Raw genomic sequence first — 12450 nt, forward strand, 5'->3', positions numbered from 1 at the left:
AAGAGTAGCTAATAGTCCTTTGGATGTGGACACTGGTGGGATGGTACGTGAGGACAAGAGACTCTGGAATGACTGCAATATGATTGTCATTGAACTGACCTGCTGCTCCAACTGTGCAGCATTCCCTCATAGCTGTCTATTTGACCGTGCAGTTTTTCTTTAATATTACCTTTCCTACTGTGCAGTGTTTGCTCATTTGTGTCCCTTTGAGAGCACAGCACTTCCTCAGTAGTATCCCATCTAAAAGCCTGTGCTTAGCACATCATTGGGAATGTCAGCCTTATTTATGGGCTCAAATCTCTAGAGTTTAACTTGACTCTATATCCTCATAAATTCATCTCTATCAGAATCCTGGAACACTAATGGCACCACTGGCTCATACTAACCACAGACTACAGCACTTCAAACACCAGGCTCACCCTCATTGTCACAAGAGATGATGGATAAGCTAACCAAGTTAGTTAAGGAGAGTATAACATTGAAAGAAAAGTATATAAGGACACAAAAAGTCAGTGAAAGCCCCAAAGACTGGGATAAATTCAGACTTCAGTAAATAACTAAAAAGAAAAATATAGAGAAAATAAACTATGTGAACAAACTTGTAAGGAATATAAAAACTTACTGTAAGAGCTTCTTTAAATATCGAGAAAGGAAAAGAGAGGTCACAGTGAACATAGACCCCTTAGAAATGAATCTGGGGACAGTTATGGGGAACATGAAAGTGGTAGAAGAGTTAAACAGATTTTGCATCAGTCTTTATGGTGGAAGATACTTTGAACATATTGTTCATACTAAAGAATACAGGGAGGAATTAAGTCCAATCACCATCAGAAGAAAAGTAATATGAGGCAAACTAATGGGACTCAAGGCTGATAAATTCCCATGACCCTGGTGGCTGACATCCTAAGATCCTAAAAGAGGGAACTAAGAAGTAATGGGTGCATTAGTTGTAATTTTCCAAAAACCCTCAATTCTGAAAAAGTAAAACTGTTCATGTGACACCCCTATTCAAAAAGGGAGGGAGACCAAAGACAGGTAACTATAGGCTGATCAGCTAAACATCCATTGTTGGAAACAATTATTAAGAAATAACAAACATTTGGAATATTACAATCTAATGGAGCAGAATCAGTAATGGCTTCATGAAATGAAAATCATGTCTGACTAGTTTATTAGATTGTTTATGGAAGTCTGAAACAGAGTGGATTGAGGGGAATCAGATGATGTTGTATTAGGACTTCCAGAAGGTACTTGACAAGGTATCTCGTAAAAATCATTGCAAGACCTAACGGTGTTGGAGGTTGTATATTGGCATGTTTAGACAATTGGCAAATGGGATAAGGGCGACCTATGACCAATGAAGTCCCACACAGATCAGAGTGTTGGGAAGTAAATGTTTAGAATATGTATTAATGACTTGGAGGAAAGAGGCCAATTTTACTGTAGCAAGTTTGCAAATGACACTAAAATAAAGGCTGGTTAGTGGCAGGGATACAAACAGTTTACAGAGAGATGGTGATAGATTAAGTAAGTGGGCAAATAGAGTTAAACAAGAGAAAATGTGTGAAATTGTGCATTTTGGAAGCAGCAACAAAAGAGCAGATCTTCCTTTAAATGGAGAAAGACTGCAGAAAGCTGCAACACAAAGGGATTTGAGGGTACTTGTGCATGAAATACAAAGTTAGCACACAGGTGCAGCAGGTTATCAGGAAGGCTCATGGGTTGGGGTATAGGAGGAGGGAAGTCTTACTATAGTTGGACATGGCGCTGTTGAGATCACATGTGGAATACTGTGAGCAATTTTCGTCTCCAAAATGTATAAAGGTGGATAAATCCTTGGTACTTATCAGGAGTATCACAGGACATTGTGGGGACCTGGGGAAGAAGTTATGGGGGCCCCTAGCAGAGATATTTGTGTCATCGACAGCTATAGGGGAGATAGCAGAAGAATGGCTAATGTGCCATTATTGAAGAAAAGCTGCAAGAACAAGGTAGCGAACTATAGACCCATGAGTCTGATGTTAATGGTGAGTAGTTTGTTGGAGGGGATTCTGAGAGACAGGCTCCACATCCATTTGGAGAGGCAAAGATGTATTAGGGATAGTCAGCATAGCTTTGTGCATGGGCAATTGTGTCTCTCAAGCTTGATTGTACTTTTTTTTTAAAGTGGTGACAAAGATGATTGGTGAAGGCAGAGCGAAATTGGTTGTCTACATGGACTTTAGCAAGACCTTCGACAAGGTTCCGCATGGCAGACTGGTCGGTAAAGGTTAATCACGTGGGATCCATGGAGAGCTAGCCAATTGGTTAAAAAAAAACTGGTTAGACGGTAGGACATAGATGGTGCAGGGTTGTTTTCAGACTGGAGGTCTGTGATCAGCAGTGTGCTGCAAGGATCAGTGCTAGGTCTGCTGATGTTCACCATTTATATAAAATTGTTTGTTAAAAGATAGGAGGCATGGTTAGTAAATTTGCAGGTGGTATAGTGGAGAGTGAAGAAGGTTATGTCGGATCTTGATCAACTGGGCCAGCAGGCCAAGAAGTGGCAGATGGGGTTTTAGATAAATGTGAGGTTTTGCATTTGGTAAGATAAACCAGGGCAGGACATATACCGTTAATGGTAGAGCTCTGGGGACTATTATCAAACAGAGACCCCAAGGCATGTGGGTGCATCGTTCCTTGAAAGTGCCATTGTTGGTAGACGGGTGGTAAAGGTGTGTTTGGCATGCTTGCCTTCATCAGTCAGAGCATCGAGGGTACAGGAATTGGAATGTCATGTTACAGCTGTACAAAATATTGGTAAGGCCAAATTTGGAGAACCACATACAATCAGATTGCCCTGCTATTGGAAAGATGTTATTAAACTGGAAAGGGTGCAAAAAAGATTTACCTTTTTCCCTGGAACATAGGAGACAGAGGTGACAGTATAGAGGTTTATAAAATCATGAGGAGCATGGATAAGGTGAGGAGCCAAGTATTCCCCAGGGTTGGGGAGTCAAACACTAGATGGCATAGGCTTAAGTTAAGAGAGGAAAGAACTAAAAGGGGTAACTTTTTCCACAAAAGGTACTGTGTAAAAGGAACAAGTTGCTAGAGGAACTGGTAGAGGTGGGTACAATTACAACATTTAAAAGACAATTGGACAGATATGTGGATAGAAGAGTGTCAGAGGAATATGGGCCAAACGAGACTAGTTCAGTTTAGGAATCCGAATTGGCATAGATGAGTTAGGCTGAAGGGCCAGTTTTCATGTCTTATGATGCTTTCATTCAATGAAAGATATTATTTCGTTTGAGGCAGTTCAGAGAAGGTTCACTAGGATGGATCCCCGATATAAGGGATGACTTAAGAGCTTAGGCACAACAGATTGGGACTCTACTCATTGGATTTTAAAAGAATGAGAGGTGATCTTATTTGCACATTGGATTTTGAAGAGGCTTGACAAGGTAAATGTTGAGAGGATGTTTTCCCTCAGGGGAGAGTCTAGGACCAGAAGGCATAGCCTCAAAATAAAAGGGCACCAATTTAAAAGTGAGATGAGGACAAATTTCTTCACTCACATAGTTGGGTGTCTTTGGAACTCCTTACCACAGACAGTGGTGGGGCAGAGTCAATATGTATATTTAAGGTTGACAGATAATTCTTGATCAATAGGGGAATGAAGGGTTATAGAACATAGAACAATATGAAGGACAAGAAAATGGACGTAGGAACATGGGTTCAGTCACAATCTTATTGAATAATGGAGCAGGCTTGAGGGATCAAATGGCCTACTCCTGCTCCTATTTCTTCTGGTCTGAAGGCCTGGCAAACATGCTCATCTTGCCAGTGACTTGCAGCTTCTGGGATTAGTCCAATCAATTAAATACCTTATCTGACAGGACCACTGGTGATATATATCAATGTTACAGGTAGCATTGTTTGCAAAATTCTGTTGCCCATATTTTAATGTGCACCAAGTCCTGTTCATCCAATACTTGCTCATTTCCATTGGTCCCTGGCAATGCCATCAATTTCAATTCTCATCCACAGTTTGATCCTGTCAATGGCCTCATTCCCTGATCCTTGGTCTATTCCAGCCCTACAACTCTGATTGCCACACTCTCTAATTTCTGATTTTCTTCCCTTTACATATTATCACCTGGTGACTGCCTTCATTCGCCAAGGCTCTAAACTCTGCAGTTCTCTTCAAATTTCTGCATCACTAGCTTCGCCCTAAAACCCACCTCATCGACCCACTGTTATTTTGATGCAATTATTTTGGTTATGAATTTCATTATCAAGTATTGAATAATAGTGCTCCTTTGAAGTGGCTTGGGTTGTTTTTATTTAGTGTTGTGTGAATGCAACTTGTTATTCTTGGACGTTTTTATCAACCTATTCAGCAATAACATTGGTGAAGGTGAGACTTGAATCCAGGTCTCCTGGTTGAAAGGTAGGGGCACTACCACCATGCCACAAGAACTCTGCAAGTTGTCATCTTCAGTAACTTCTCAAAGTCCCCACACAAAGCTGTACCATATCACAATGTGAAGGGTATAGGAATTAACATACTCAGTGTTAACTGTTTCGCTCATATCTTATGTTAACTCCTCCCACACTCGCTGGACTGAAGTCCTTGCTAGAAGTTTCTTTATTTGCTAGTATCATGTTTTTTTTTAGACTCTTGTTAAAAACATCAGGTTGAAAATAATCAGCAGTTTCTGAAAATCTCTTGGATTTTTGGAAAGACACTTGATGGTAGGACAATCTAAAAAAAAATTTCTCAATTGCTGAAAAGAATTAGCCTTGCACACAGCACAAATGCAATAGTGACAAATTTTTGACAATCTTGCTTTGCTTTCAGTTGCAACCGTTGTTCTTGCCTGGCTGACTGAACAATGCAGGTGAAGGCATTAGAGTTATAGTCATACAGTCAGTCATCTAGCACAGAAACAGGCCCTTCAGTCTGACTCATTCGTGCCAACTAAGTTTCCCAACTGATCCCATTTGCCTGCACTTGGCCTTTATCCTTCTTAACCGTTGCTATTCTTGCACCTATCCAAATGTCTCTTAAACATTGTAACTGTACCTGCCAATTCCTCTGACAGTTCATTCCACATACAAACCATAGTGTGAGAAAAAGTTGCCTTTCTGGTCCCTTTTAAATCTTTCTTCTCTCCCCTTATAATTATGCCCTCTAGTTTTGAACTCCCTAAGCCTCAGGGGAAAAATAAACTTTGCTACGTCCCTCACGATTTTATAAATCTGAGGTCACCCCTCAACCTGCTGCGTGCCAAGGTAAAAAAAGTCCCATCTTATTCAGCCTCTCCTTGTAACTCAAACTCTCCAATCCCAGTGGCATCCTTGTAAATCTATTCTGCATCATCTCCAATTTAATAATATCCTTCCCATATCAGAGCAACCAGAACTATACACAGTACTCCAAAAGTGGCCTCAAGTGGTCTTGTACAATCTGATGTCCCAACTCCTATATTGAGCAATGAAGGCAAGAGTGCTAAATGCCTTCTTAACCACCCTGCCCATCTGTGACACAACTTTCAATGAACTATGTACCTGAACCCTTAGGTCTCTTTGTTCTACAGCAAACCAAGAACCCTATTATTTATTGTATACTGTAAGGCCTGCCCTTGTTTAACAGACCATAATGCAGCACCTCGCATTTATCTAAATTAAACTCCATCTGCTACTCCTCAATTGATCAAGATCTCTTTGAAATTTTAGATAACCTTTGTTACACTTGAGCATATGACCAATTTTGATGTCATCCACAAAGCTAGTAACCATGCTTTCTATATTCTCATCCAAACTGTTTATAAAAGTGACAACAACCAATCCAGCGGCGAACCCTGCAGAACACAGGGCTCACAGACCGGTCACAGACCTCCAGTCCAAAACACAACTGTCCACTCTTAAATGCAAACATGAAAACCTAAGACCCCTCCCTCTTCAGCCCGTGCCTGGACCTATTAATGGCAAGCTTGGCCAGGCCCAGGAGCAAAGCCACGAGAAGACTTTCCTCCGGGTGCCCATAGATCGGGGCTGAAGTGCAACCAAACTTTGAACAGCAGCTCCTTCTAAAAAATACTAAAAAGAGGCTGCAGTTGAATGCACTTGACATAGAAGTGGAAGACCCCAGATCCCTGATGAAAGAGGTAAGGACCCATTTGTAGCAGGCCCTACACTGGGCATCTCCACTGCCAGAGGGCAAAACAACGTCCAGGCAGTGGGTAAAAGCATGGCAGTGCAGAGTGTGTAGCATCAAGCTGTACAAATAACGCCCCCAGGTCACAGACTCCAAAATACAGTCACTCACTGCAAGTATTCACACCCAAGCAACTAATGTCCAGGCCTAATCCTCGACTGAAGTAGTTTTCCGTATTCCAAGAACAGGCCCTCCTATGCACTGACTGGACAGCAGTGCAGAACACCAGACTTCTCAGGTGGCAGCAGCAGCAGTATCAAGCTTCAGTTCTTCAGGGCAGGCAGGAACTGAGGCCCCAAGCCTCAGTACGCAGCAGCTTCCTCCCAGCATAGCAGGTGTTAGTACTCACTGGGGAGAAATACAGCCCAACAGCAGGAGCAGCAGAGAGTCCCAGGTTCCAGTTCCTCCAGGCAGACAGGCTGTAGCACTCGAGGTCCCAGGCTCTCAGCCTCAAACAGAAGCAGCTGCTCCCAGTTACAACAGCCTCCAAGTTTCAATTACAGCTGCAGCAGCCACAGGAGAGTGCAGTTTCCCCATAAACTGTGCACAACAGGGAAAGCAACCCTCCACTACCACTCTTGGTCTCCTGTCGTGTTAGTTGAGGTTTAAAGCTTTCCAAGGGAAAGGGGCAGGGGTAGGGGTAGGGGTGTAATGGTAATATCCCTACATCTGGACCAGGAAGCATAGGTTCAAGTCTCACCTGCACTAGAGGTATGTAATATTTCTAATTAACCTGTTCAGAGACATGATCATTGATAAGCCATCTAGCAAAGCACATGGAAACTAACAAACAAGGCATCCAGATTGACAAGGTTAACTGCCAGAAGACATGTTATTAATCTTCAGTGAGGTACACACAATGCCTATAAAGAAAGTGGGAATAAAAACAATATGGGACATATGGATGTTGAAATGTGGGAACTGTAATATACGTGCCGTAATCTGTATAAAGCTTGAACGTTTTCTGTAATTCAGCAGAGTGAGCTTTGACCGGTGTTAAAGTTCTCCCCTCCATAAAGACTGCATGAAATAAATGATCATTCTCTATTCTACGGAGTCCTCTATCCATTTGTCAAGCTCACTGACTTCACAGGCATCGAAGGTTTACCCATATGAATAGGAAGGATTTAGAGGGATATGGGCCAAACGCTGGCAAATGGCACAAGATGAGTTTAGGATATCTGGTCAGCATGCACGAGTTGGACAAAAGGGTTTGTTTCAACTCAATACAGAAGGAAGATGGCATGCTCCCTGCAATATCACTATTCTTTATTTTCCCGCAATTTGAAATTCGCAAAACTTTCATTCTGAAGGACCTGGATGCACATGACATAGTTTATGGAAGCCTAGACAGTATGCTAGGCAGTACAGGCCTTACACCACCAAACATCCATAAAGGTGCATTTTCCAGAACAGATCAATGGTTAGTTGTCAAGAACAGAATCCGATGATATGACACCGAGTCCTAGCTACTCACCAGTCAAATCAGCAGGGACTGGGGGCCTGCATATTAACACATGAGGAGGTTAGCACCATGTGAGCAGCAGTGGTGAGGAATGTATGGACATAGCGCACTCCAAGGATAGCCAGAATAAACAATGAGATAAACTATATCATGTATTATGAAACATATTTCTATGAAATAAACTCAGAGGGAGATGGACTGGAGGGCATGGGGTGGGTGTCATAAGGTGGAGACAGTTACAGAGATCAGGTGAGATTTATTGTGATGACAGTGAGGGGTGGGGAATTATTTGAAGCTTGGACTGGGAAGGTAGGGTTTTCAACCTTCCAGGATTGTTTGTGAATCTCCAGCAATTGCAAGTATATCAAGAAGACACTGCTGAGAAAAAAATACTTAATGGGAAAATCATCTTTTCCTCCATATCCTCCGAACATTTTTGTCCACCAGTCATAGAAATCAAATGCAAGAAAGGGCTGTTTGAATTGGCTGATGTTGGAGGAGGGCAATCCTGTGTTGACAGAGTTCCAATCAGATTTGGTAACCTAGCTGGGTGTATGGTGAGAATTATTGGGCTTGTTTTAGTGGGTTCCTACCTTACTAAGCTTTGGGAAGTCAAACGAGTAACTTGGCAATTACCAAAACCTCAGGTAACTCACCACATTTATTGAGCTTAAAAAAAAAGGTCTGATGCGTTGGAAAGAAAACATGTTCACAAACTATGGCATTTTATTTCAAATGGAAGCCTTTGAATTTGCTTTTTTTTACAATAAATTACATAATTTCCAACCTTTTTTGGAATCTAATAAATATTATATACCTTTCAATAAGTTCTTTTTAAAGTACATTGAACTGTCAAACAAAGGTCCCACAGTAATGTACAGGGTCAAAGTTTTCTGTAACCATTGTCAAAAATTATTTTTAAAGAGCACAAGCTACACAGACCAAACAAATAGGTTTTTCCTACAAAGATCCTGTGTTAATTTAGAGGCAAATGAAAGCCAACAGTTACAAACATAAAACCATCTGACAGCTCTTGTGAAGAGATGCACACCCTCTCACACCATGTGATACCTTTTAAAAAAGATAAAAAGCAACATGCTAACTTTGAATCGAGGTACACCAAAATTGCCATAAAAACAGTGAAACACTCTGTACAGACACGTGCAGTGCATCGACAGCACTGCTCCTTAAATACAACTCCAAGGTGGGGTGTGGGGAAGAGGTGTCCTAAATATACAAAAGGCATTATAAAAAGTAAAGGGATCACATGTATCAGACAATTAACAGACTCATTGTTACGTACAGGGTACAACATAAAATCTGGGCAAAAAGGTTGAGTTGTGTTTTGTTTATTCCAGGGTGTGGCTGTGTACTGTCTACCTTGATTTCAAATTCTCCAATGCCACCTCAATAATCACAGCAGATCTCCGAGTGCAGGTTGGCAGCTGCTATAAAGCCTGGGTGTGTACACAGGCTGCTTTAGATCTGCCTTGCTAGTGATAAAATGAGCATTAGAAACCAAGTATTTTATATGCTTTTAGGAAAAAAAGTCCCCTTTCATTTACAAGGAAGAAAAAACCCCACAAAAATAGAACTTGTCATTATTTCCCTAGAATAAATATATCTTTTAGGCTGGCAAGTACAATGTTCATTATACACAGGTTTTTTAAACTTTTTTTTTTACAGATTTTGTTAGCTATTTTCTCTCTTTTTGAGGAAATGTTCTGTATCAAAATTAAAGAAAAAATATCAATGACTTTATATAAAAATGACAAAATAGGTTTCCTCTCCAACTTAACACGTCAGGGAAAACTCACAGTAACCTTTCCCCAGATCCAAACCTGTAAACACAAGGCAGTAACCAGGAAAGAATCTCGTATGCGTTTTGGTTACACATTGAAGGCTGATGCCAAAAGCACTCTGTTCCAGCACTCACTGCCCGCTGTAGTCTTTGAATTACCTGTGCTTGTGTTACACAAAATAACGCTGCAAGCGATCTCTTCTTTTTTTGTGTTGTTTTAAAAACTGTAACAGTAAAATTCATTTAAGAAACAGCAAGCTTGTGCGATAAAAGAGAACTAAATTAATACCAGAGATCATCAAATGGTCCAGCTTCAAATGGGAAAGTGGAGAGGAATAGTTCGAGCTCGTGTACGCACTGCCGGAGCTGGTTAAAAATCGGCCGTACAAAATCTTCAGGCAAGGAACATAAAGAAGCAAAAGTCCCTTCCTGCCCCTCGTCTTCCCAACCCCACTTCCCAAAAATAATAATGGTAAGGCCCACCCATCAACAGTCACACGATTTCCAGACAGACTGCAACAGGTTATTGCTCCGACAGAACACTTCATTGTACTTCCTCATCTTCATGAAAGTGCACTTAAGTGCTACGTTAGTTTTGCTGAGAAGTAGTTTTTCTTGTGGAGTATAGTGCTAACTCAATTGTTTTTTTGTCGTTTCGTATTTTTTTCCTTTGTGCCTCTATCCAGCGTCTCTTTTTTTAAAAAAAAAATAATTAAAATAATAATAAAAATTAAAATACAAGTAGCCCCGGGAGCCATTTAAGTGCACTGTGCGTTGGGAGGTCCTTTCATCACCTACATTCCACCGACAGCCCATTCTGTGATGAGTTAGATACGGATGGGTCAGCCAGCGTTAGCATGACAGCCGCCGTGATAGAGCTGGATGAGGGCGAGGAAGAGGAGGATGCTGTTGTTGCAGAGGCATTTGCTGTGGAGGAGAGGACAGAGATAGCATGAGACATTTGGAAATTTTCTGAAACAGAGTTACACGCTGATGAACTAGAAAGACAGTAGCTGCACTCACACTTGCCTTGCATGAACTCTGGGCATCCTAAAGTGCCTGACAGCCAGTGAAGAGTTTCTCTCAATATAGCCATAAAACAAGAAACACAGCAGCCAATTTGGATGTAGCAAGCTCGTACTAATATCAGTGAGATCATGGCTAGATAAGGTGTTTTATTGAGGCTGGCAGAAGGATACATACTGATCAGGGAACACCAACTCTTCTTCCAAACAGTGTTGTGAGGTCTTGTGTATCAACTTAAGACAGCAGACAACACCAAGAAAGGCTGAAGGATCGCTTGGGATGCTGATTTTTGGATAAGATGTTAAATCAGACTCCCTTTGTCCTCATAGGTGGATGTGAAATATCTAGTGTCCTGGCTAATATTCATTTCTCACCCATCATCATTATGAAAACATTAGCAATGTGCATTTTCTCTTCCCCACCTTTTAACAATCATAACTGGAAGCCTGTTGCATGGAACCAACAAAAGGAACAAAGATCCAGTTCCTCTTGGTGGCAATTATGCAGTCACCTTCCAGTATTTATATGCCTAGGCCTGACTTTAATATTTGCATTAAAACTCATTTGAAGAGCTAATTTTAACACAATCAGAATGGGCTAAATATCTTCCTGCTGTGCTTTCATTTCTATCAATCTATTAACAACAAGTTGAATCAATACTGTGTCTTCACAAGGTTTGTGAAGGTTTGTAGCTCAGGTTGTGTCTTCAACTTCAAGTGTCACAGAGTACATTTAACACAGTCACATGAAACAATAGCTGACCAAGAATTTGCTCGTGTCTAAGAGTTGGGTTTTAAACAGCATCTTACAAGTGAAGAAAGAGGTGAGGGAGCAATTAGGTTTTCAGATCATTGAAATTAAAAGCCAGCTGTGTAACAACATAAATGTGCACATTGTAAACTTACTATCACGGTCCTTCTTTTTCATGCGTTTTCTTCTTCTGTCAATGGAGGCCACTTCTGATTTTAAGGAGAGGTAATGTCGCCTGATTTCCTGCAGCTTCTCTTGAAGGAATGCAATGCGTTCCACACTGCTCATGTTTTCAACATCAGCTAGAAGGGAAAGTTTAAAAAAAAACTGACAATTGGAGCACACCTTTAACAATCCCCATAGCTATGACAATCAATCTACAATCAGAGTGTATTTCAATTCTCACAACAACGTACATTTATACAGCTCCTTTAATGTGGTACAAATATTCCAAAGTGCATTATAGGGGGCTTATCACAAACAATATATCTTAAAAGCAGAAAAGAAGAAGATCGGTCTAAGGAGCAGACTTCTCTGCCAATGATGCAACGATGAAAATTGGGAAAGTGCAAAGGGTCAAAACAGAAGAGCACGAGTGCTCTTGGATGGTTAGAGCACTGTAGGAGTCTACGTGGTAGTAAGGGGTAAGGCCATAGAGGGATCTGAAAAAAAATTTAAAATAGAATTTTAAAATTGAAAGGTTTTTGAAGTGGGAGCCAAAGCTGGCCAGTATGCATGTTAATAGTGAAGAGAATGAGTTTGGGTGGACCATGATCATCACTGCTGCAAGAGTCGAAGCCACATCAACATCCCCTTTCATAGGCCAGCTCCATTGCTGAGGTCAGTGGCATCCTGTTTGGAGGGGCTGTCCCGAGTGAATATGGGCTTCAAAACCCAGTTCTCAGTACAGTGCTGTGGTATCAACACCTGGGTCTTTCAATCTGAGCTGATCTCTTATAGGAATCTGAAGAACAAGGGAGCTAGAGAGACAAAGAAATAAGTCAGAACATCTATTTATCAGAGACTCAGAGTCATAGAGATATACAGCATGGAAACAGACCCTGCGGTCCAACTTGCCCTTGCCGAACAAATATCCCAAACTAATCTAGTCCCATTTGCCAATATTTGGTCCATATCCCTTGAAACCCTTCCTATTCATATAATCATCCAGATGCCTTTTAAAGGCTGTAATTGTCGTGTTGT

The 12450-nt window shown here is 41.1% G+C and overlaps 1 protein-coding gene across 2 annotated transcripts in view; it reads right to left on the reverse strand.

Moving 5' to 3' along the window:
• Positions 1 to 8378: 8378 nt before the first annotated feature.
• The window catches only part of arid4b (AT-rich interaction domain 4B), a 172844-nt gene continuing 168772 nt past the window's right edge, over positions 8379 to 12450 (reverse strand). For both annotated transcript variants that reach the window (XM_060852551.1, XM_060852544.1), the window contains 2 exons: positions 11403 to 11549; positions 8379 to 10398 (listed from right to left, as the gene is read on the reverse strand). In XM_060852551.1, coding sequence (XP_060708534.1) covers positions 10262 to 10398; positions 11403 to 11549 — 284 coding nt within the window. In that variant the 3' untranslated portion in view covers positions 8379 to 10261. The remainder of the gene's footprint in view (positions 10399 to 11402; positions 11550 to 12450) is intronic.

Source organism: Hemiscyllium ocellatum, chromosome 3 (assembly GCF_020745735.1).
Source record: "Hemiscyllium ocellatum isolate sHemOce1 chromosome 3, sHemOce1.pat.X.cur, whole genome shotgun sequence".
NCBI lineage: Eukaryota > Metazoa > Chordata > Chondrichthyes > Orectolobiformes > Hemiscylliidae > Hemiscyllium > Hemiscyllium ocellatum.